This window comes from Myiozetetes cayanensis, unplaced genomic scaffold (genome assembly GCF_022539395.1).
Source record: "Myiozetetes cayanensis isolate MyiCay16 unplaced genomic scaffold, myiCay2020 scf1, whole genome shotgun sequence".
In the NCBI taxonomy this organism is placed as follows: Eukaryota; Metazoa; Chordata; class Aves; order Passeriformes; family Tyrannidae; genus Myiozetetes; species Myiozetetes cayanensis.
In genome coordinates, this window is record NW_026086604.1 from 11,758,150 (window position 1) to 11,784,120 (window position 25,971).

At 38.0% G+C, this 25,971-nt stretch overlaps 1 protein-coding gene across 9 annotated transcripts in view; it reads right to left on the bottom strand.

Moving 5' to 3' along the window:
• The window catches only part of COL14A1 (collagen type XIV alpha 1 chain), a 113,356-nt gene that overhangs the window by 48,011 nt on the left and 39,374 nt on the right, over positions 1-25,971 (bottom strand). For 7 of the 9 annotated variants that reach the window (XR_007629482.1, XM_050320388.1, XM_050320193.1 and 4 more), the window contains 13 exons: positions 22,163-22,308; positions 20,703-20,832; positions 17,363-17,502; positions 15,657-15,783; positions 14,549-14,688; positions 11,401-11,533; positions 10,183-10,254; positions 9,284-9,435; positions 5,948-6,077; positions 4,819-4,941; positions 3,447-3,596; positions 2,698-2,814; positions 726-872 (listed from right to left, as the gene is read on the bottom strand). Coding sequence is in view for 8 of the 9 variants with exons in the window: in XM_050320388.1 (XP_050176345.1) it covers positions 726-872; positions 2,698-2,814; positions 3,447-3,596; positions 4,819-4,941; positions 5,948-6,077; positions 9,284-9,435; positions 10,183-10,254; positions 11,401-11,533; positions 14,549-14,688; positions 15,657-15,783; positions 17,363-17,502; positions 20,703-20,832; positions 22,163-22,308 (1,707 nt within the window). In the remaining variant the exon portion in view is untranslated. The remainder of the gene's footprint in view (positions 1-725; positions 873-2,697; positions 2,815-3,446; positions 3,597-4,818; positions 4,942-5,947; positions 6,078-9,283; positions 9,436-10,182; positions 10,255-11,400; positions 11,534-14,548; positions 14,689-15,656; positions 15,784-17,362; positions 17,503-20,702; positions 20,833-22,162; positions 22,309-25,971) is intronic. The other 2 variants (XM_050320113.1, XM_050319940.1) reach the window with 1 other exon arrangement.

Below are 25,971 nucleotides of genomic sequence, written 5' to 3' on the forward strand. Positions count from 1 at the left end.
GAAGTGTGGGAGGAAAGGAAGAAAAGTATAAACGTGACCTATCCCAAGAGAAAGGTAGCAGCACTGTGGTGTACAGCAATACAGTATGAGAAGAAAGGTACCACTGAGACTGGAAACAGGCTCAAAGAAAGAGGATGTTGAAATATTCATTCTGTTATTCCTGTACTTTGTTTTGCAGTATTTTGAACTCATAGGAGCAAGATATTGCCTTCATGAATAGTTGTGACGTAGGTTTTTTTGTTTGTTAGTCATGTGTTACTGAGAATAATAATAAAAAAGGTTGGTTGGTTTGTTTTAAAATACTTAAGTAGTTAGGTATCAACATCCCATTTAGTTGTAAATTATTCAAACACTGGTAAAATTTTATTAAATAACAAGAGCTGCACAGCACATAAAACCTTCTCTGTTTACTTCATTTTTCTGTATTTTTTCCCTGAAGTCACAGATATTCAGAGTATCCCCTAGTGGGACTTTTTATGAAGAAAGCTAAACTCTCCCTGTTTCATTCTCATTAAGAAGTACAATACAGTTGGTGAATGTGACTACACAAGTAATTCACAGCAGTGGGGTAAGAATCCTGCACCTCTGTGGAGGAGTCATAATGTAATTGAAAAATTAAAAGCTCAGCTAAAGGACGCTGTGGGAATGGCACATCTGTGGGCAAAGGGCAGAACACGAGAAGCAATAAAGCATTATCCCTGCTGGCTGAACTCTGTTTTACTCACATGTTGTCTCCATGATGCTTACAGCAGGGCCCTCGATCTCCTGAAGCTGTGTATGGACACTGATCTTATACTCAGTTCCAGGCATCAGCTCAAAGAAACAATGTCTAGGTGTCCCTCCACCAAGATTTACTTCTCGCTTTCTTCCATCTGGAATTACAAAAGAAACCATTAAAATATTTGTTTTACTGTTTTAATGAATAATGTAGTTTAAATCCTAAAGAAGAAGGGGACATGACAGCAGATGAAGGGCAAGTGGTTGACATAAATTAATAAACTACATGCTGCCTTATTTGTAGAAATTCACCTCTGCGCAGAGGTCCCTGTAAAATTTAATTCTTCATATTAAAAAGGAGCTGAGAAACATCTTCAAGAAAAAAAAGACCCTGCACTGAAGTTAATAAAAACCACTAACACTGCCATCAATGGGCTTTGAATCTGGTCCTAAATTATTATTCTAATGAGGAATTGTTGCTTTATGTAATTCTATGGCAACCTTTGTCAATGCCTCTGGTTTTCAGAGTCTGTAATGTGCTTAGTAATTGCATGAGAGACTGAACAAGATATTGTATTCCACTAGTAACCACTTAACGAGATGGTTAAGGAATAGTGTTTACAGGGTCCCAAAATTAATTCTGCTTAATTCTGAATTGGAAAGCATGTTGTCAGTGGAAAAAGCCAGGGTACTGGAAATAGAATAAGGCATGTTTTATTAATAAGAAAAAATTTAGCACAGTTCAAAATCTGTAGCAGAAAGAAGTGAAACACAAGCAACTGATCTCATATTTTACAGTGAATATACAAAAAATGCCAAACAGTCCTTCATTGCCAAGGAGAAAACACCTGATGTTTATCAGATGTTACACTAGTACAATAATAACTGATCACTCCCTGAATGAGACACACACCCAATTTGACAATCAAATCCCATCATGATAGATGCTAATAAGGAACATTTGTTCACACTCTCCCTCGTTCTGCTCACATTTAGGTGCTTTTGGCTCAGTTAAAACAATTCTGGCAGTTCTATATGAAGAAAGCAGAATGTTGGCAAGCTCCCAGGCCAGAGGGAAGTCTGTGCTGTCTTGTGCCAGCCAAGGTCTCTGTTGTCTGAAGAGCTTGTCTGTATTCCAGACCTTCAAACAAACCCTACTGCCATCCACTTGCCATGCCACAGAAAGGCCATTACTTTTTTGCCACCAAATCAGTGTTATTTTTCATGGTACCTTTAATACATGCCAATAAGTGGCCCTTCTCTCAAGTTATCCAAAGTTTTAAATTTATCATCACTCAATTTATCACTGATGTCCCCTAGGGATAAGAGAGGTAGTCTGCACTAATAGTGACATCCCCTTAATGTCTTCTGGCTACACCTGAGAATAACTGAGATGGAAGAGGCTGCAATCTACCCTCCACAAAGTCAGTGACAAAAGCATCAAGACACCTTGTGCAGCTACATAAAAACATGTCATGTTTGCCCAGATGAGTAACATTACTACAAGCTAAAATGAACAATCAACAGAAGGAGAACAGACAAAACTGGACGTTGTTCTGACTCTGTGAGCATGCTCTGGTTTCATTTAGTGCTTTCCTTACCCTTCTACCCTCCTCTCCTGTCCATCTTAATCCTACAGAGCTGTTGCTGATGGTTTATTTACAAACCTAGATGTATTCGGTTCATCCTTTATCCACCTTCTGCTCCTCACACCAGTGAAAACCTCAGACGATCATCTATCTTCTACTGATAGATGAAAGTGCCTTCCATAAAAAGCACAAGTTATCAACAGCTGTTTGATGTAAAAGGATAGGAATGCTACTTTTACTCCTGAAAGTTTCAGTGTGTACACAACTCTCTTCTTCATTTCCAGTATTTCAGGAGTCAGTCTACAGGTCTGACTGCACACAATTCCTTAGCTCTGCAATTCAGATCTCTGCATTGGGCTGTAGCTGATTATCAAATTATTTAGTAACTTACCCACAAGTGACTCTATAACTACCCTGTATGCAGTAGCATGTCTGTGGAGCTGCCACTGAGCACACAGACTAGTCATGCGGACTTGATAGGAATCCAGATTTGTCACACCCAGGTACACTGAAAATTAAATACAAAAAAATTAGATTTAGGTCTCTAATATACATACAAGAAAAAAATGATAAAATAACTATAGTGAAACACATATGCCAATTCATTTTTAACAAATAATTTCCGTAAGTGCTTAAAAACAGTCAAGAAAATCCAAGACAGAATTTTAAAAAAGTTTGGAACTTTAGTTTACTTAGTTAAGACTAAATAATGAACACTGCTAAAAAATTCAGTTCCTAAAAATAAGTATAAAAGTATCATGATAGCATCAGCGTTTCTGTCAAAATTCAATTTTAAATTGAGCTTTAGATACATATAGACCAAATAATATTATAGATATGGAGCTAGAAAAAATAGATTAGATAGACTTTTCATTAAGGAAATTTACATCTACTTTTAGGCAAATATATTTTTGGCTGATAAATAATACCTACTTTATGACCTCTGTCTTGATAATATCTAGCAGATAATTTTAAAGTCTGATATAGCTGCATAGAAAGAAGGACTTTCATTTCAGGAAAATTATTTTTACACAACTGAAAGAGTCTTCCCTGTGAAAATTTCTTCAGGGAGCTGCACAAACTCATATTTATAACAAAAAGCAGCCTGTAGAGATCTGAACAGCATGAAATCATTCTTACAGGTTTTAGCTACGCCTGTTAGGGCATCACTGAAGCCTGTTGAGTATGAAGCAAATACTTTAACGCTGTACTCTGTTCCACTGAAGAGATTTAGAATGAGAATGGTATTAATATCATCCCCTACAAAGGTCTCCAACGCAGGACCAGGAACTGCAAAAAGTGAAATAAATTAGAAAATCATTTTTTCATCCACTGAATCAGATACATCCAAAAATAGTGCTCCTAAAGCTACTGCTATTTTTTTGCCCCTGTTTTTTATCATACACAAAAACAAAGACATTCTCCTCAATCCTTGCATGGATAGAAAATGCAAACACACTTGGGAAATTCAGCAGTGGGATTCATTAAGGCAGAGCTAGACACTGGCATCTGTTAAGACCCTTTTGTTCTGCTTCACCCAGTTACTACTGCTCTAAATAGGCAGCCAAAGATCTCCTCAGTCTGATGGTGTGCCAGGAGCAACAGGGGGGACAGCAGATGCCAGCCAGCAATACAGTCCCTCGGGGGTTCTTATACAACAGCATCATTTAATGTTGTGCAAAAATGATAATGAAAATAGAAAAGAATAAAACTTTCCCAAATCAGAACAGCAAACAGCTCCTTTGTCATCTCCCCTAGTTGTTCTGGATGCACTTCAGAAGCCAGGCTGCAGTATTGTCTTTGGACAGTGTTTTAGTCCCTTAACAGTCACACATTTGTGTTTTGTTCTCAATAGAGGACCCTGTTTTCCTAAAGAAATCTGGGGGAGTTTGGCTGCCTTGTCTAGTTGCAATGTGCAGGTAGGCAAAGGATGCAGCACACACAAAACGGACAATGAATAAAATGTCAAGTGTTTGGGAAGAAACAAAAACTTGGTATTGTGAGGGGAAGGAAGTTGAAGAATAGGAGAAAACAGGAGAGAGGAACAGGAAGAGAGCAAAGATAGTCTTTGAAATAAATAGTCATGGTAAACCGACATAAAAGGAAAGACTGAAAGAGTTGGGATTGATCAGCCTTAAGATGGGAAGATATTAGGAAAGACACTTCCACAGTGACAGTAGTAAAAAACTAGAAGAGATGCATAGAGCAGTTTTAAAATCTCCATCCCTGGAGATATTACAAACTCCACTGGATAAGGTTCAGCAACACCTGTTCCAAGCTGGCCCCGTTTTGTTCAGGGAGTTGGACCAGATGATCTCTAGAGATCTCCTCCAACCTGCATCATTCTGTGACTATGAAACTTTCATATTCAAAACTCACGACGCCTGAGTAAATGGCACTTTCAAGGCTGTAACTGTAACTGGGAGATTTAAGTACAAAATTCAGTAAAAGGTGACATCAAGACCTTGTACAGTCAGAAGCAACCACAAAAAAGATCAGTTTAAAAACTTACTGTTGATAGGTTTGTAGACAACTCTGTAACCCATTGTTGTTGATGGTGGGGCATCCCAACTGATGCGTAATCTGTTGTACCACTCATCTGAGACACGTAAATTTCTAGGAGCAGACAGGGGTACTAAAAGGAAACCAAACTGGGCTTTTACAAGTTTATCTCACACAAGCACATACAGAAAAATCAACACATGGAAAAAAAAATGTGATATCCAATACTCTCAGATTTACAGATAAAATTACCATGATGAAACCTTTGATCAAATTCCTCCTCTGAATTCCATCAATGGATTAATTATGAACTTTGATCAACAATGATTTTTTAAATTAATTACAAACTTTGTCAGTACATTTTTTTGAAAAAGTTTATCTTACTTTTTTTTCCTAAAAACATAAGATAATTATATACTGCATAGTTTCTTCCAATTTAAGTGCACTAAAGTTTTTAATGCATAAATCATGCTCTTTTAAACACTTAATCGTATCAAATGGAATCAAAGGAATCATTTACAAGTGATTTAAGTCTATGCACAAATAGCACTTCAATTTAGGCAGAAATCATGTAAATTAGGAGAATAATTCAATAAAACTATACTATCGTGACTAGTAGTGCACAATGAGATGATTTTTTTTTCAATATCCAAAAGAGAGGAAACTAAAACTACATCTGAATAATCTTTTGGTACTTGGTCAGAACTCTAGAAATAATGCAATCACTTTTATAAGAACTTTGGCAGCATTTCTAATGACCTTTAGGAAGTAATGTTCTCACACAAAAGAAAATCTAGCAGTACAATGGTTGGTTTGATATCATCTCAGCAGGCACTGTTTATTTTCTGTATCAGTTCACTTGTCCTTCGTGAGTTAGTTATCAAGGGGTTACCAGCTTTTTTATTCAAAAGGTTTCTATAAACTCAGAGTATTTCAATATAAAATACAACTTGCTAGTTAGAAGAAACCCACTGTTTATAAATCAATCAACTGAGATTTATATAAAGTTCAAGTCCTGTGAGTCATAAGCCCACATTTATACTAAAATACATTACCTACAGCCAAGGGAAAAAGGCCACAAGAGTAAGCCTTTCTTCATGCATATCCTGCCCAAAGATAGGCAGAAAGTTTGTACTTACGAGTTTTGCCAGGAGCTGAGACACTGACTCCTTCCCCATCAGCATAGATGGGAGTTATGGTAACTTTGTATTCTGTATCAGGCAGCAGAGGGTGAAGCAGAAGAGTGTTTTGTCTCCCAGGCACCATCACCTGAAGGGTCAGAAAAAGCAGAAACAACCAAACTTAAAGACGGAGTCAGAAACCTTTTTTATCTTACATCATCTCTGACACTTCATTCCACTAGCATTGCTGTATAGCTTGCATTTTCAAATATTCTTGATGCTCTACAGTAAAATAAAATAATTACATGATCCACCCTTTTAACAGATCTTCCACTGTACCCAAACAGAATAAAAAAGAGAATGTGCCTGTGGGATAACACCATTTCATATTAAACCTAGGAGCCACTACAGCTACATAAACCATTGATATTACATGGATAGTTAGTACTTCAACACTTTTACTGTACAGACAAAATACATCTTCTATTTTTGTTTATTCTGTGACATTTCTAGATTTTCTGAAGCTATGTGCATTAATAAAGGTTGATTGTTATGTTCTTTGGAGACAGAAAATTCTCCTTCCCTGGAAGGAAGGAAAATCAATTCATGAGATTGGGAAGCACTGAACTGAACAAGCAGGAATAAAACATGTTTGTCTCATCTGCATCTGGTCCGGGAACAAGCAAATGAAGGCAAATATTTAGGAGAGAAAGTAGGAGTACATCCCACAAGTACAAGAGGATCTCAAACTGCTGTGAAACATGGAAGATCTGCAACAGAAGTCCAACCAGAAAACCTGCTAGAAGTAGAGAAGCTGTAGAAATTTCTCCAGGTAGTTTTTGGTGTTCTAGAGTAAATGTTTTAACTCACTGAATTAAGCACAGTAAAAGGTTTCCCCATAAGCAGCTACTTCTAAAACTCTTCGATAGATTATTGTATTTAGCCAGAGCTGCAAAAACCAGTGTCACAATAGTGGTGGTAGGGATGCCAAGCAAAGCCTTGCAATCGCTTAAATTGTCAGTAAAATTTTAATCTCAGAAAGACTCCAAACCCTGAGTGGGAGCCACCTGAGTGGGAGCACATGGAGTGGCCATGGTAAAAAAAGAGAAACTAGTCCTATGTTTCCTGCACGGACACCTGTGCTCTGAAGTGATGCTGCTGGAAGTGACAGTGAATTCACAGTGAAGTGTGAATCTCCCCCCTGAGCCAGCAACGGCACATATTTGGCAAGAAGTTGAGAGAACCTTAAGCCCATTAATCTCAGGGGGGAAAAGCAGTTTATAAAAGTATTCTGCTGTTTCAAAGAAGACTGATGCATGTGATGATGGCAAAGTTTTGAAGCATATGCACAAGACTAGAAAGGTCCCTCCAGTTTCAACACTCCAGGATACATTCAAACTATTTCTAATTTTGGCAAGTGATACAAAGAAGAAAATTTATCTAGTACACACAGGTGTTGAGATTTGTCAAAGAGTGCTTCATTCTTTGATCAAAACTGGACTTAAACCATCTAAATACATGTGCATAAAAGATTCCTATGTCCCTCTTCCATACATACACTCAAAACATACAAACCAAGTTTCTGAATAAAAGCCCCAACTTTTTTGCTTTTTTAGGGAAGAGGATGCAAGCACTGAGAACTCTCTCCTTTCCACATGTGCATATCAGAGACCTCCTACAGACCAATACAGTTTTCAGCAGTGAGAAACATTTCTGGCTTTAAAGAAGAGAAAAAACGTGATCTTTCCAGTATGTACAACACACCCAAGAACATACATCCAATTTAGGGCTTGACCTTTCTTGTATTCTATTACATTTTCTAGTCTCTGATTTTCAGCCAATTGCATCAAGAATTATAAAACTTATTAATATTTTTATGGAAAGGGAGGAGTAACTGAAACTTAAATCACTGAAGCCAGAGCCAAAAAACTTAAGCATTCACCACAGAACCGTCACGCTATAGTACATTTAAGCCCAAATTCCACAAAACCTTTGGGTTCTGCTTAAAATATGTACTTAAATATATAAGCAGTCCCCTAAAAACTAAACATCTGTGTTGTTTCATTGGCATCTGTGTTGCACCTCTCAGGTGCTTGAAGCCACATGATAAAAATACATTCCTTCCATTTAAAGTGTGCTTAATTTTAAGTATAATCTTACATAATTCCTTATTCAGTAAAGTATTTAGGCACATGATTAATTTCAAAGATGAAACGGCGTTAATCTGTTTGCTGAATGGTGACCAAAGATAATAAGACTTGAGAGTGTACTTACAATTAAATATTTTGTAGAATTAGAGCCAAGTACCTACCCAATCGTACAGTTATACAATTTTCTTTAATGAGGTTTTGAATCAGCTCTAATATCCTTCTGATAGCTACAATTTAAATACTTTTCCTTAATTTAATTAAGGTTTAATTTAATTTTAAAATAATAGTAATTGAATTCTGAAACAGAGTGATATTTATACCATCCAACTGAACTCAAGAGCTGAAACAGTAAATCTGAGATCTGAATGTCAGAAATTTTGGGTTACTCTCAGAAGAACAGTACAATTTGTGCCATTACACTGTGCAAGTTTTCCACTATATTATATACTATACTAACATACAGTCAAGGTAAATTCATACAGCATGTTTCCCAGTCCAAAGGGACACCACTACATTGAAAACTCATTTTCAGATTACAGTTGAAAGATGGCTAAAGAGTAAGTTTCCAGCAGAGTCTCATAAAGGATGAATGAAACCAAAATGTAAAAAACTGATTCATATTTTCCTAGAAAAAAGATACTCAACTAACTCCTTTTAGCATTTTTATTGATATATTCAGATATGGGGTTAAAATGTCAGCTGCTAGACATCAAAAAGAATAGCCCATATTTTGGTATAACTGTTCTATAAACAGAAGTGAGTTCACAAGGCAGACACTTCAGGAAGGAGAAAAATTGCTGAAGGAAAACAAATATTACTTAGGACTGCCCTGTACAAACATTTAAGAGTCATTTAAACACAATCTCAAGACAGAAGGTGGCCTAGGAATCAAAAATAAAATTAAACATAAAATGATAAAAACCCAAACTTGGATAAATTAAAAAAAAACACAGGAAAAAGAGGACAGCCAGCCTGTCTTTTAACTGTGACTTCATTAAACATCTGTGTGACTGGGCCCCAATCTTTGGCTGCTGTTGCCTGCAGTGCAGCAGGTGCTGTACAATTAAAACTCTGCAGTTCAATCTCACAGTAATACCAAGCACAGATCCTTTAATAATTGCAACAAAAGTGTCATATAAGAAGAGATCATGTCTTAGCAATTACTAAGCAAGCTTATGAAGGCAATTACAAAAGCCATACAGACCATTCTTACCGCTTCCTCAGAACGGTCACCCTTCGCAGTGAGATAGGTCACTCTGAACTGCTGGACACTGTAATCTGAAATGTCCCACGTCACCCTCAGACTTGAAGTTGTTTCATCATCTATAACAAGATTCTTGATTCCTGTTCGAAAAACTAAGTCAAAAAATATTTACTTAATATTTTCTCAACTCTGGTTTTATATTTGAATTAATTTAGGTACTGTGCTAATTATCACCAAGTGGCTGCAAGCTCTGCTGAAGTCATGGTGGGTCTGCAGGTCCATCATGGGGCAAACCCATATAGTTCAGTCATACCTGGGCTCAACAACATAACAACTGTAAGCACTTATTAAAATAATAGTTCCTTCTATTGATGCCTTAGGCAACACTATACTGCCATTAACATATATTATCCCATCTGCTTTGTTTATCTTACTCGGCTTATGGAGCTTTCGAATAATCAAAACTACAATGCTACAGATGATAAATAATCCAGAAACACTGTTCTTTAAAGGTCAGCCTAATTCCAGGGAAAAGAAACAGAACACCCAAAACTAAACAAAATTCCGAAGAGTTTCCAAGCTCATATTTATAAAGGGAAAGATAAATTCTAGCTTAATTTTCCAAATTAGTCTCTGTACTCCTATGTAATACCACTGGTATCATTCAGAGCCCCTAAACTGTGTGATGGGTTGGCTCCTCATCCACACGTGGCAGGTGCAGGAAGTCACCCACACAAAGAAGGGTGGTGCAGGAGAAGTGGTGTCCCTTCCCATCAGGAACTGGGGTTATCAGCTCCTCAGCAGCACCCCAGCTCTCTGCCCCCAGACCTGGTGGTGCCTGTGGGGAGCCTCAGTGCTGTGCCTTCAGCATTTAAACTGCTGGCAGCTGCTCTGCTTACCTGCTGTGGTGGGCTCCGAAGTTGTGGCACTGGTGGTAGTCACCGTGGAGGGCACTGTGGTGGAACTTGCAACTGAAAAACACGACTCAGATCACTAACAATTCAACAAGACATGGAAGTCACACTTTTGTTTCTAACTATGACAATGAAACTATTTGCTCACACATACAAGTATCCCACATGCTTCAGGCATTTCAGAGACTACAAAGGAATTATTCATTTAGCTTACTTTAGGCCCATATATTTGCAGGATTAGCACTTATATCTACAGATGAGGCATAATTATAAACCGTATAATTAAATAACAATGCATATATTTTCCCAGATTTTTGGCTGAACTGTGCATAATGACTTCCACTTTGACCATTTGTTAAGGTTGTCAGATTAATTAAATTGAAAGCTTTTTAAGAGTGCTTTATTTCTGTCCAAGTAAAAAACAGAAAGTACACTCAGCAACACTGGGCAATATTAGCATTTCAATGGGTAAGGACTCTTGCTTAAGAGAAGGTTCAAGATTAAGCCTGCTATTAAGTTACTAAAAATGAAATAAATTTTTGAACTTATACATAAGAAATACAGCTGTTTACTGAACCAAGTCATTACCCACAAAAAGAGACTAGAACAATCTTCCTGAAATACTGGCCACTGTTTTGATTATAAACCATAAAATACACTGTAAATGACTGTCAAGTTTTATCTTTGCTACTGTCATGTTAAATGTCACAGGATGCCTGTGTAAGCTGTTTTGGGCCATTATTTAAGGCAAGAGTGAATTCACCACTAGTGAGTATAAATTACATAAACAAAGAAAGGTTATACTGAAAATTCCAAATATCTTAAGTGAATTTCCTGTAAATTATTTACTTTAAGACATTTAACACACATCCCTTCCAAAATCTGATAGATCTTCTCGTAAGGAACCTTGTTCAAAGACTAAATATTGAAATATTGAAATGAAGAATATCTTCCCAGATCCAAAGGTTATTAATACCACAGCTCAGACAGAGAGCCAAACCACCATTTTGATTCAAAGCCATCTCCACACAATAGTAAACAAGAAAAGCAAAAAATACAGTCAGCAAAGCCCTGGTGCTAAACCACCACATTCTTCAATATTGAAGCTACCCAAAGATGAACCATATTTTATATATAAGCTATAGGCATCAAATCTAAGTCACTTTAACATCTTTTAAAATTACAGTTAAGAGTTTCTCTTACATGTAGCTCCAAGAACAGCAACAACTTCACTCTCAGTTTCATCATCAAAAACTGCCAGCAAAGAAACTTCATATTCTGTGTCGGGCAACAAACCCTCTATAATGTGACTGTTTGCATCTCCATTTATGACAACCTAAGTAACAAAGTAAGATTAAAGAAAATCAGTTCTGCGTTTGATTAATTTACATTAATTGACTAAAATGAAAGAAGAAAAATTAATTCTCCTTTAAAATAAATTATATCTACACTCAGATCTGCCCAAAAAATGTATTAGCCATATTGAAATAAAAAGTATCATCACAGAATACATCTGGAAAAAAAGCAACTTAAGAATATTTTAAATGTGTAGTCTCATGCTTTCACCCACAACTAACTAATTGCTAAAGCTGAACATATGCTTTTTTTTTGTTTGAAAAATTACTACAATTCAAAACATTTATCAATTAAAGCAACGTAACAAGGTAGATTAACTTTCATTCGCATTTATACTATTCAAGCCAAATGTATTCAGCACCTCCACAGCCCTACAAAATGCTGTTTCTATACCAGAACTGTAATCCCAGTTATGATTCCACACTTCTGAATGCAACTGGAAAGAATATCTGCTGCAGACTTGGGGATTAGAAGAGATGTGCTGATGAGAAGTTTGCTATATGCTGTGAATTATTAAATAGTAATTTTCCTTATTTCATACTTTGCACATGTGAATCTTCTGCTGCTGTCAATGTTAACTGTACACAGAAGGTCTCACTTCAGATTTTTTTGTGTTTCATTTATTTTCTTGCAAGATATCAACAGATGGGGAGGAGCTGGAGCAGAAGGGACTATCAAGCAGAGTGCTTTAGGAGCCTGAGCAGTAATTCTGGCAAAATGGGGTGACCAGTTTTGGGAATAGGTTTTAGGTTATGCAGACAGATACTACAATAAAACAGCCTTTTTCTAGGTTACACTGACAAGTTTCTAAAGGTGGTCACTGTATACACAACATCCAAGTTAGATTTATAATTGAAATCAAAAAATAGATACATGCTGCAATCCACTGTAGTGGTTAGCAGAAACAGTGAACCCCACTTCATTCTTTTAACTACCACAGGAGATTTCCTCAGTTGGTCCTGGGGAAAAGGGACCCATAACACAATTCAGTGCGACTTCAGAAAGTCTGAACTCAAATATAGAAAACAAAAGCAGAAAGAAATTACTTGGGGCCATGCCTTCTACAACTATCAAGTAGTGAATCAGGCATCCCATGCTGCACATTTTCTGGCACAGATTTTCTTGGGAAAATTTCAGGAACAAGCTTTGAGTGAAATTAGCTGTATACTAAGTAGATACAAGTAATGCCTTGCTTTTCAACTCCCTAGAGCCTCTAGTTGCATATCAAATATTTATAAACTATCTATACATTGTTACTGTCTCACATGTAACTTTGGTATACTTTCTGAAGCATCACTCTTCACTCCCTGCCAATGTAGCCCACAAAAAACCATTACAAAGTGCTGAACTTTCAAGTGGGCAGGACAAAACCCAGAAACAAGCACACAAGTATAACAGCAGGCATTCTCTACTGTAAAGGTCACTCTTAAATTTATTCTGGTTTTTTAGAGCTAACACCCCACTGAACCCTCCTAACCCATCAGCAGTGTGGGTGAAGTGAGCTGAGAGGTGTGTAATTCACCACCACCCCCTGACCCCACTCAGCTAATTGGCAAGTTGGGTCTTGGACTAAAGGCAGAGGGAGTGCATGTTGTTTCTCTGCATGACTGATCACTTAGCTGGGAAAGAAGCTTAAAGAGGCAACAGCCTGGAGGTATTGTGCTATCCTAGACCTGACCCCATTAGAGAGGTCATGCAAGGAGAACAAGAAAGCAGCTTGGGTATTTTTAATATTTCAACGTGTTAAAATATTAGGGCTTCCAGCAGTTCATAGTGAATACAATGAACAAGTGGAACCTTGTTCAAATATTTCTTGATAATTTATTCTCACACTCAAAGAACACAGATACCTTGAACTTCACTTTAAAAAGCACATGGCTTAAAGGGGTTCACTGGCAGCTACTCACTGGAACTTAAATAGAAACAAATCAGTTCATCTACTGTAGAAGAAAGTGCTGGAGAACGACCTATGTCCACTCACTCATCTGCCAACTCCTTTTCCCTGCTCAATCCTCTAATTTCTTTCTTGCATGAATACCTCTTACTAGGTGAAAGGGAGGAAAGAATTAGGCTAAGCTAAATTTACAGAAAAAAATGACACATAATCTAAGCTAAGTCGACTGCGTTCTGCCCCAGTGGATTACAAAACAATGCATGAAACCTAGGGCCAGGTGGGAAATGTCATCTTTCCCCTTAAGTTCTGTACCCAGATAAACAGTTTGCAGATGTGGCCTCTTCGCACACTGTTGATGCCAAGAGAGCAAGATGTATGAGAGTCATTAAAGACTGAGAAGTACAGAAGAAGCCAAAATGATGAGTAAATAAATAAAGGGAAAGAGGAAATTAAGCAGACTATGAAAATTTGGGAAAGTGAGAGAAAGTGTCTGTCTTTTTCTACTTGGAAAAAGATAATAAAAAAGGAAAAGCTAAAGGGATGAAAAATCATTTAAAAATTCCATCTGATGAAAAGGGCACTATGGACAACACATGCAAGGGCTTAAAGCAAAAGATATAGCGGGGGGGGGTGGTGGAAGAGACTGTAAAGAGGAATAAAGGAACAATATAATAAATTTATTGTGTGTAAAATTTTCCCTTTGTAACATTATGTAACTAAGGCTTCACAGGTAATTTTACTGTGGCAAGCACATTAGACAAATTTTGAGCTTTATGCTACTCTGACTCAGCTACTGCCATCATTTCTACAGCAAAGTGAAGAACATGAACTGAAGTGACATCAAACATCAGTGCTAGTTCTGTGGCAGTTGGCATGTTACAGGTAAGACTGATTATTCACAAAACATCTCTTCTTTCCTCACTTCCTCTTCAAAACAAAACTGTAATATTAGTTTGATTTTTGTTTAGAGAGCTTTGCAACAGGGCAGATTTCTCTGTAAATCAATTGGTCATATTTAAATGGCAAAAGTTGCAGCACAGCTGTCATTAGAATGCAATTCTCTCTTCTTTTTCACCCCCTCAGAAAGTCAAGGCAATTTACCTCTTCAGATTCCCCCCCATCCAAAGGAATCCATGCTAATCTGTAAAAAGCAATATTTGATGAGGTGGGCTTCCAGCTGACCCTAAAACTATCTGTTGATGCTTCATCAATTTCCAAATGCTGGGGAGCTGGAACTCTTTCTGCAAAATATTAGACAAAAGAAAAGTGAGAGTAAGTTATTCTCTGAGACTTCCACAGATGGCAATGTCAGGCACATACCATTTTACCTGCAGTTTGTTAAAAAGAGTATAAAATGAGAGGTAGACAACAAAGGCACTACAGAATTCTTTGCACACTTACTTGTACTTAGGGAAGTGGGTCTGTAGTTTGGGAAGGGGAGTAGACTCTACCTATTCTAACTGGACAAGATTCCTTGTCCTCTGCCCACTGATGGAGTTGCATTCAACCCTCAGCCCCTCTCCTTTGCTCAGAGCAATACACACCATGCTCTTTCCTTCTATCCCACAGCGAAGTCCCAACTTCTGCCCTTTCCGGACTCTGTGTCCACTTCCATTTGCACTCTGCATGTCAGTATCACCCTCTTGTTCCACCATATCTTGTTCCTTCCTCTTCCACCTCATCTTTCTCCTTTCCTCCTCAAAGTGTTTCTCTTCCCCTTGTTATGTTGGAAAGCATTAATATGTGCCATTGGCTGCTTGTTTAATGCAGAACTTTAGTTACAGAAACTACAGCTATGCTAAACAACCTACAGGAACCTTAAATGCCTTATATTTTCTCCTGTAGATGTAGTTCATCTGCATGTATATAAAGTTCTACCCTTTAGTGCCTAAACAGTTCACTGGTTAAACATATGCAAAACTCATCAAACTTCAGCTGGAGATACAAATGCCATCACATTGAATAATGCTTCAGAATGCTGTGAAGATGTTTTCATGATATCAGGAGATTACTCATGTGAGTAAAGAGAAAATTGGCTCCACAGTAAGAGAGCAAAGAAGCCAAAAACACCAATGAAAATAACAGAAAGTATTCCATATATCTGAATTCACAGCCAGAGACACTTGCTGTAACTAATCTTACTTTCCAATAACGTAAGAGAGTATAAAATTTCTTCTTGGAAAGCCTTCAAAAGCTCAGCAATACTTACTTGTGGTAAAGCTGCCAGTAAGTGGTTCAGATTGTCCTTCATCATACAGGGAGAAAATAGCCACAGTATACTCTGTAAGGGGTGCCAGACTTTTCAGAGTATGGGTTGAAACACGACCAACTTCCACCTAGAGAAAGCATAACTTGCAATAGATATTGATCATACAATACATTATCAGTGTCTGAAATTCTGCTGCGTAATAATCATACGGAAAGAGAACGTCATGTAATTAGTAGAGAAATTCTGTGAAACTGTGAGCAAGTATAAACTCAGGGCCATAAGGGCTAACAAAATCAGTTAAAACAGACAAACTACAGAAAAGGGACATTTTGCTTATGACAAATGTGGAAAAGGAGAATTCAGGTTTGGTAAGCCTAACTCTAGCTAGCATCAGCACTGATGACTTTTTGAGCTCTTAAATCCAATCCCTCATCATGGACAAACATTGCATAAACCTTTATGTTTAACATTTGCCAAGAGATAAGATGACAGTTTCACCTGGTCTCTCTCCAGGATGCAGTTAAATGACTTTGCCAGGGACATAAAATTCAAAGCTGTACGAACAGCTTATCAGTTCAGCTACTCAGTGTCACGGTAACTCAGGGGAAATGCTACCAATGCAGAGCAAACACAAAAATGCCACCTGCTATTTGAACAGACAGAAGGGAGCATTATAAAGCATAACTGTCGTGAGCCTGAGATGTTCAAATACCACTGTGAGGAGTACAGTCAGGCATTCTATCTATATTAAGAGTAATCAATAGGAAGAGGTCGAATGATTTCTAATTTAAATTTCAAGGGACTTAGAAGAAAGAAAAGACACAAAACATTGCACTGGTATGCTCCCTTCTGAAGTTGGCAACAGTTTCTTCAGGTTCAATCCAAATATGCCATCTTTTATAGATGAAAGGTCAGATATGTCCCAAACAAAACATAATCACAGATAACTTCTATTAAATTTTTTTTTTTTTTTGAAGGGCTAAGTTATCCATGACAACTTATTTTGTAAGGGATATGGACTGTTTTCATAATCAAACCCACATACTGCAACCTTTTTTTTTTAATTTCTGGGGGTTTTTTTTCAGATTTCTGTATTAATCATTCCATTACAATTTTCATTTTATCACAGAATTTATTCTGCTAAAACACCTTCACTAACAAGGCATAACTAAATACTGCATAAGTAAATTATTAAATGCAAGAGTGTAAGTTAGAACAGCTTAGTATCAACTCAGCACTCTGTTCAAGCCAAATCCTGTGTCTAGGAAGAGACTTTTCAATATATAATTAGAGCAAAAAATATTAAGGAAATGTGATGACACCTTCAGTCTTTTTGAATAAGCTTGAATCCATGACATATGATTTATCAAAAGGCTTATTATCTGAACTGAACCAAGAATAAGTATTTGCATACCATACATTTAGTCAAGATCATGCTTGTACAGACCACTGTTCACTTGAGTAGTTTCCTTCAGTAGTGCCCCAGCAAATGACTGTTCTGATATGTAAGAAGTTCAGAGTACTGTCCCCCACAAAAACATATCCAATACCAACAAAGTTTTGCACCAAGTTGTAGAATTCTCAAGCAAATATTTTTTTACAACTTGCAAGCTTGTAGCTTTTGTTTATAAACATTACCCTTAACAATTACAGAAGTTTGGGGAAGTTCGAGATTGGTTAAGGAAAAAGAGGTGCTAATAATTTACCTCATTGGTTTCTGTTCCATCTGTTTTAACATACATGATGCGATAGCCATTTACATTTTTGGAAGCAGGATCCCATGTTAGCTTAGCACTATTGTGTCCAACGTCAGAAAATCTCAAATTTGCCGGAGGACTTAGAGGCACTTGAAAAGAAAAGAGATAAAACCATGAAAGTGTTTCCAAGTTTTAGCTGTGTCTTGAAAATAAATAATGCATTTTCCATTCAAAAATTTTTATCACTAATATTTCTATTAAAAGACCTACACCAACAGAGATATAAAAGTACTTAAAGACAGGTAAAATGGCTTAGCTCTTTATTGGTATAGAACTTTTAGTTTTGCTAAATGCATCTTGATTAATACTGAAAAGCAAAGAAATTATGCTATTCATTGCATATTGTTCATTGTTGTTCATTGCAGATATCATAGCAAGACCTAGCCTACACAAAGCTTGCAACAAATTTGTGTATGTATTTTTGAATCAATTTAATTCCACTAGATCTTTATCCTATATGCATTTTTCATGTGTATCCCAGCAAAAATATCTCATGACCACAGTATTTTGGCAAAAAACTTTCTGAATCCTAAAAGTCCCTGACATAAAGGTAAGTTTGTCCAAAAAGTATAACTAGCTCAGAAGACTTCCAAACATGCTATTGTTTTACCTTTACTTGATCTTTTCTCTTTTATTACAGAAAGAAACTGTTTCCTAACAGCAACCTCAGTTAAAGCCATATTTATATACTATTTATTCCTTGACTGTCGTGAGCTGAAGGAAAATGAGGTCATGCAAGAGAAAGTCTCAGATTTCATCCACTTTTCTGTCACACCACAGAAAGCAATTTGTGCTGTCTGTTACTCTCAGCAGTAGGTTCTGTATTAGCCCAACATCTGCTACTTTCCCCTGAATTGTGAAACCTCTCCCTATCCATCCTGCCTTCACACACACACTCCTCTCCAATCCATGTGGACAGATAAATATCAGCACTTCAGAAGCTGCTTCCCTCACACAAGAGCACATGGGAAAAAGCACAGATTTTAAAACCCTCATATATTATGTGGGATCTTTAGTCATATACCAGTTCAGAATCTGCAACCAGCTGAGGAACAGTCAAGTCAACTTGGCTCTGAGAAGAGAGAAGACGGGAACACGCTGGAATTGTACTAAATGGGTTTGCCACACATTCTGGCATTCAGTATATTCCTCTGAGGCTAGTGAAGGGAGTATCACGTGCTGGCTTTCCTTTCTACTTTCTGTCAGTCGTGGAATGCATTTCACTCCACCATCCAGGTCATACAGCAAAATGCTTCAGTCTCAGCTCTTTTTTGGAACCAAACTCCTGACAACACTGCTCTCAACCAGACAGGCAGTCCTGATTCCAGACTTACGTGATATTTACAGTGAGCCTTGGATGAATCCTGGCCCCAAAATGAAACTACATCCCAGAAGGAGCTTGATGAGCATGTCTCTGTTTGGCATGGAGAAAGGTTTTGCTACAGTAACCAAGATGATACAGTGTGTAGCATATTATTTACTAAATACAGATTATCAGATACTACACCTAATACTGCAGCAAATTTGGCAGATCACTCTTAAGGCAGATATATGCTCCAGAAGAAAATACTAAGAAGCCTATTCAGTAGTTGTAAGCCAGAAATAATCACTGAAAGAAAAAGACAGGAAAAAAAAATGAAAAAAAAAAAGTAGCTTAAATCAGAATATGGACAGGGAAGATATTACTGTTGAACACTGATAGGTGTGATGTGTGATCACCAACAGCTTTCCTCCTCCCAGACTGTCTCTCTGCCTGATCCATCAAAGCCTGTTAGCAGAGAGCTTATTTGAATAGCTGTATATGAAAGAATCAATCGTCTTTCATACTGCAGTGCTAAAGACCAGAGATGGCTGCATTGTGTCAGTCTAGAAATAAATGAAGGTTGCAGAGTAGTTAGGATTTCTTTTTTATTTTGGTCTAATAGCAGCAGCAATGATGATGGGCTGACTAACATATGTTACTAGCTTCTGTGATCAGACAGTGGCCAGGAAATCTCAGTTTGTGCCAAAGTATCTGGAATTTGTATGTAATCTTCCATCCAATGTGTTAATCAGGTTTAGTGCTGTGCAGCCTCCAAGACCATATGGTATGAAGTGAATTCAGGTTGGCACAGTCATAAACTACATAAACTACTGTTTAGGAGAAATGAAAACCAGATATTGGGCAGATATTGACCAAAAGGCAGAGTGGGCGGTACAGACATGGGGGAGGGGGTGTGAGACAAGGAGTGAGACACAAAGAGGGAGAAAATGACAGAGCCAAAAATTTGATCTTCCAACTGTTGGGAATCTTCTACTCTCATTTCACGTCCACAAACATGCCCAGGTTGCAGTACTTCACTATCGGCACTTGACTGTCTACAAATGTCCTCCTAGAGAAGACCCAGCGAACACCACTTCTAGAGCTCCTTCCCCTGTTGCTTACTGACCTTGCAAGCAATTGCTCTGGGCTTTCCTTTCCTTAGTGTTCGCATGCCCAAACTTCTCTCACCTATTAAACGCAAGTCACTTTCACACTGCCCGAGTCACTCATGCCAGGAGCACAAACCAAGAGGATGCTCTCACTCCCCTGCTGGGAGCAATAGAGATGTCACTGAATGCAGTCCCAGAAATAGCCCAGCAGCAGCACAATCACTTATTTTCAAATCCTTTGTCTTCCAAATGCTGAGGCTGTTTAGGGAGTTGACATACAGTGCTGTGTACAGATTGCAGAGGACAGAATTCAGCTGGAAAACTTGTTACTGCTTATTAAAAACACAGTGTCTATCATGAGTGCACAGGCATTTTCCAACCCTTTACCAGATGTTGGGCAGCAGGGGTTGGACAGAAATCTCCTCTTTGCTTCTGTTCTGTCTGTACTGCTACTGAGCCAGAGCAATGACTTTCTCCATCTGAGCAGGCTCCCCCATACACCTGGTTCTCTAGCTACAGGAGGCTAAACAGAGCAATCTCAATTTAGAGCCAGTCAATTTAGAGGTATGTGATGACCTTCATTCACCTTCATCAAGTTTGGAAAACTGTCAATAATTCCACCAAGATCAGCATGGGCATCCATGGTACCGCTACCAACAAGAGAGACAAGTTCATAGTCCTGTTGCAAAATCAAGCTGTTTTGTAGAAATCCTCAGCCTCTGTAAATTAAGCATTCACTCTGAGAAACTGAAGTACAGTTAAGAGCCCAGTGGACTATTCAAATCAGATTTTAAAATCAAATGCCTGGTCTAATAAGTTCAGAGACTGTTTGGAAGGTTTATTAACACTGAACTGAATACAGATATGTGCTACCTACGTGTAGTTTCTTGTCCTGTAAGGGGATCACTGGCTTCTTCTCCAAACATGGCATAAACTGTGACTGTATATTCTGTATTTGGCAATAGTCCATCCAGTTCAAGATCTGTTGAGGCCTCCCCAATTTTTATCTAAAAACCCCATAAAAAAAGACACATTATTTCTGAAATAGTTTATAATAGGGAAGAATACTAATTACACACCTGAAATAAGATATGTTGATCAAATGCTCTGCCAAGTGTTTGTCTGATGCTGTGTCTGCAGTACTTTGCTCAAGATTTTGGGATATTGCACAATAATCAAAAGATCAAAATGGTCAAAAAGCCAAAAGCCAACACATAGGTAAGAGGGCTTTAAAAGTCACTACTCATACTAGCAATAACAAAATATTCCTCTCCAGAGCAAGCAGCTACTAAGGCCTTTTCATTCTCAGCTACACTTCGTTTCATCTTCGGTCACAGATCTGAAAATCACACGAAATCACTGGAGGAGCTGATTTCCATTCCCATTGAGGCTCAGATTTGTTGCTGTTAAAGGCATTTATCATTTTCCTCCTCCACCTTTCAGAGAGAGCCACATGGACTGACTATATTTATTTCTCTGGGGTAAAGCTCAGGCCTCCTGAACCAGCTAGTTCTCAAGGAGGCCCCATTTTTAACAGAATAAAGTGCGCATAGCCACTCATTTAGCAGACAGCACAAGTCTATACCAGCTTTCAGTAGCTTCCTGCACTCTCCACAAGCTGACTTGCCCCTGCACGCTTTTGAGTGTTTTTGTTTGAATGCAGATGTTGTACCTAACCTTTATTATACATATAGAAAATTGAGCATAAAAACTTTTAAATCCTAGACCAGCAGTTCCATTGGAACTATGCTAGCAACTTTTCTAAAAAGTCTATTTGCTTTACTTTTTAGTGACAAAAGACTAGACTTTACCCTGTCCCACCTTCTTTTCCTTTTAAAAAATGTGTTCTAAAATAATTTCGATGGAAAGCATTATTTTCAAATTTAAAAGTAAAAGTAGAACAGAACTAAAAGAAAAACAATGAGGGTCAGACCTACAAATGGTATTTACATTTAAAGGCCCTGATGAGAACAAAGGCTAAAGTTCATATTCTTCAGATAGCACACTTAGAAAGTATCTTGAGTTTTACTTTTTTTTATTTCCTTTGAGTGCTAAGTTTTATGCAATGATAAAGTATCACCTCATACATAATTTCAAGAGTCACTAAAATTCAGTTGAAGTCGTTACATTTTTATGACAATGACATATAAAAATAACCAACTGGCAATTGCACTTTATCTGCAGCCTGTAACACATACAGTACTTGATGCAGTCATGGAAAAAAACTGCAAAGTATTTGCCAATCAAGTTGGAGGTTAAAGGACACGTACTAGTTTATTCTTTAAAAGACTGATTTTTTTAAATAACTGCTATACAAATGAAAGCTCAATACATCACCTCCTTCTCATCTGCTGCCAATCCTTCCGTGAGGGGAGCATATAGGATCATGTAACCTGTGGCACCCGCTACTCCATTCCACTTCACTCTCATGCTGCTCTGCGACACATCGTACAATTGCAGATCCGAGGCCATTGGCAAGGCGACTACAGCGGAACAAGAGACAGGCAATTCAGTTGCCTCACTTGAACAACCAGCTATTATTCAAACAGTTTATTTTGCCCCAGGAAACACAAAGGAATACAGCTATCTCCATGCATGGAAGTACTGTGTGCATGCTACAACTACAAAGAGATGACTGGTTCATAAAAGATTGCAGAATTAGAGAAACAAGGAGATTATGACCTAAACCAATTCTAATGCCAGGGAAGAGCTCTGCCTTACAAAGCATTTCAGCTATTTGTCCTAAATGGCTCTGAATACTTCCAGTAGGAGGATTTCTGTTCTTTGAGCACCAAATTGCTCTGTTCTGATCTCATTCTTCCTTCTCCCTGATCTGCAGGAGGATTACCAATCGCTGTTGAAGAATATGCAGAGTTGCTATTAGGAACCAGTAGCATTTTTAAGGGATGGCTCTTGCTAGGAATAGTTCCCAAGCCAGAGCATGGGTGTGACAGCCACGAGGTACAAAACCCTGGAGAAAATCCTGGATAAGCACATTGCATGTCAAAATATTTAGACTATTAACTGTTGCGTGTTTAAGGCCTGGACTGTCCAAACTGGATCCTAGGCCTGTGTCAGTGGGATAATGCAAATATGGGCAAGATCATCCATTGCAAATCATGGTGAATAATAACCTGGCAAGTGAGAGCAGCCTGAGTGGAATTCAACCAATATTAGGAGGTTTACTTGTGAATTTAAGGCACTGATACCAGAACATAGCACCAGTCTGGGTTTCTGAATATTTCTTTGCATTTCTATAACTTGCACTCCCCTGTTGTCCTCACTTTCTTTCTCTCACAAAATAACATCCCAAGCTCTCTTAAGTGCTGTTACACCATTTACAGATCCAATCAAAATATCCAGTCACTGGAGAGATATGAGGGAACTTTGACTTCTCCTCTGGAACTTCTACACTGGGATAGTCCCTAAAATGACTGAAAAGGTCTGCAAAACACAGAAGGCTATTGCTAACTGGTATCAAGCCTTTAATATTAGGAACTCAGACTATAACAGGCTGGATGTTAAGCTGCTATAAAGCTCTGCTTTGCATATTTCTGAAGAATCTGATCTGCAAACAAAGACTAAGCAGTGAATTCTAACTACAATCACAGAGTTTCACTAATCTCCTTGTCCAAACAAAAACTGCATCCTGTCTAGCTGATTTCTCCAAGAAATAGTTTATCCAAGCTCTAACAGAGTTCTTAACTTCACATATTCAAAACTTTCTTTTTGAGGTTGTTCACTCAGTCTGTTATTCAGGTCTGTAAATGGTGGCAGAAGTTCAACCCAGGCCTCTCTTTAGGTTTCTGCTTCCAGGTGACCCATCTACACTTCCAAACCTTTTATAACCTACCTCCATCCTATTTAAGTCCCTGTTCTTCTGTTCATTTATATTCCCATAAATTCCCACAATTCCTCTCATTACAGGGAGAAACTATCCATGAATATTTTCAAATGTACTTCAGATTCCTTGCTCAGAGCTCCGTTCAGACCTCTGGTACCTACAGCAAGAAACTACATGTTGAGATATCCTGAAGGTACTTTGTTCCACATTGTCTCATTCCTACTCAAGCTGCCCCAGAATCAGAGAGAGAGTATCCATCCCCTGTTCTTTTCCTTATTTTGATTCTAAAATTCTGTAAGAAAAATATCCCCTAACTTGTGCCTTGTATTTTATCTCTCAATAGGAACTGGTAGATACTCTGGCAATATATATATAATAGTTAACGAAGAGGTGACTGGAAATAAAAGGTGGTATTTTCTAATGGAATTTTTAGCTGAGGAGTTTGTTATCTCAAATATGAATATATAGTAAATAATGCTGGTTTAGAATTTATCCCTGTTACTGGAATAAATTAAACCAGGTAAAAATATATTTGCAGCAAAATTAATATGTGAATGCATTTCATATTTATTTCAAGTTAGAAGCAACAATTAAAGTCACAAAACATTCTAATTATCTGTACATTATGCATATACATACATCTGTTTAGATTCACATACCTGTAAACCATTTTCAATGTTCTATATGAACAAATGCAATCAGTGACTACTTTCATCTGTCAGTATCTCACACAAAGGAAGGAATGTAAAGCACAATTTTCCATAATTCTCCATTAGGATAGTAAAAATACTTTAAAATTGTAGATATTTTAGCATGTGGAGTGATTAACACTTGCACATGTCAGACTATTACTTCCAACACACTATCAAAGACAGATGTATAAATTGCTTGATGCTGCATGACCTTGGGGTGCGATCTGATTGCATCTCAGAAAGCCAGCAGGGCTGGGCTCTGTCAGAACTTGACTCTGTGACTTCAAAGGAATACCAGGTGCAATACAAAACAATCCTGTTGGCTCAGGATGTGACTGCTCCCTCTGCCTCAATAAATTAAACAGGTCCTAACATTGCGTTGTGGGGTATTAATATGGCTGGAGATGACATTTTGGCAGACTGAGACCAATTGAGAAATCTCAAATAATTTTATATTATTATGTTTTATTTTCAGATTGCGAAGATCAGCACTGACACAGAAGCAAATAACCATTTAGGATGAAAGTCACCTCTGGAGATGATCTGGTCTAAATAACTTTCCTGTTCAGTCGGGGTCAGCTAAAGCAGGTTGCTCAGAGCCTTGTCCAGTTGGGTTTTAAGTATCTCCAGAGATGCAGATTCCACAACCATTCTGGACAACCTATTCCATTGTTTGACCACCATCACAATAAAACTGTGTATTCTCCTGTTCAGATTCAATTTCATGGGTTTTTAATTTGTGCTCATTGGCTCTTGTCCTATCAGTGGGCACCACTGAGAAGCATCTGGCTCACTCTTCTTCATTTCCTTGCATCAGGAATTTTGATATATTGGTGAAATCACTTGAGCCTTCTCTTCTCCAAACTGAACAGTCCATCTGTCTCAGACTCTTCTCTTACAAAAGATGTGCCTATCCCTTAATCATTGTGGCCTTTCACTGGAGTCACTACAGTAAGTCCACATCTCTTGCACTGGAGAACTCAGCACAAGACCCAGCATCCAGCTATGCCGCCTCAGTGCTGAGCAGAGGGCAAGAATCACCTCCCCCAGCCTGCTGACAATCATTCTCTAATTAAAATGATTCATTGTCATTTTCAATCATAATGCAGGAGGCTCTTGGCCTTCGTGACAGGGGTGCTTTGCTGGTTTGCAACTTGTTGTTTAACTGAAGCCCAGCCCTTCTCTGAAGAGCTGCCTTCCAGCTGGTCATCCCTCAGTGTGTACTGACATATGGGGTTGTTGCTCCCCAGAGCAGGACTCTGCACTTCCCTTTCTTGAACCACATAAGATTAAACTTGCTTTCCTCTTCACATCACTTGCCAGATTCATCTCCAAGTTGGCCTTGGCTTTCCTAAACTTACCCCTGCGAGATCAGACAGCAACTCTATATTTCTGGGTCATCTGCCTATTCTTCCATCTCTTATAAACTTCCTTTTATGTCTGAGCTCTGTTAAGAGTTTCTTGATTATCCATGTTGGTCTCCAGTCACCTTTGCCTGATTACCTGCTTGTCAGTAGGGACCTTTCTTGACCTTGCAGGATGTGATCTTTGGGTATCAAGCTGCTCATCTGGATCCCTCTTCTCTCCAGGGCCACATCCCTTCAGATTCT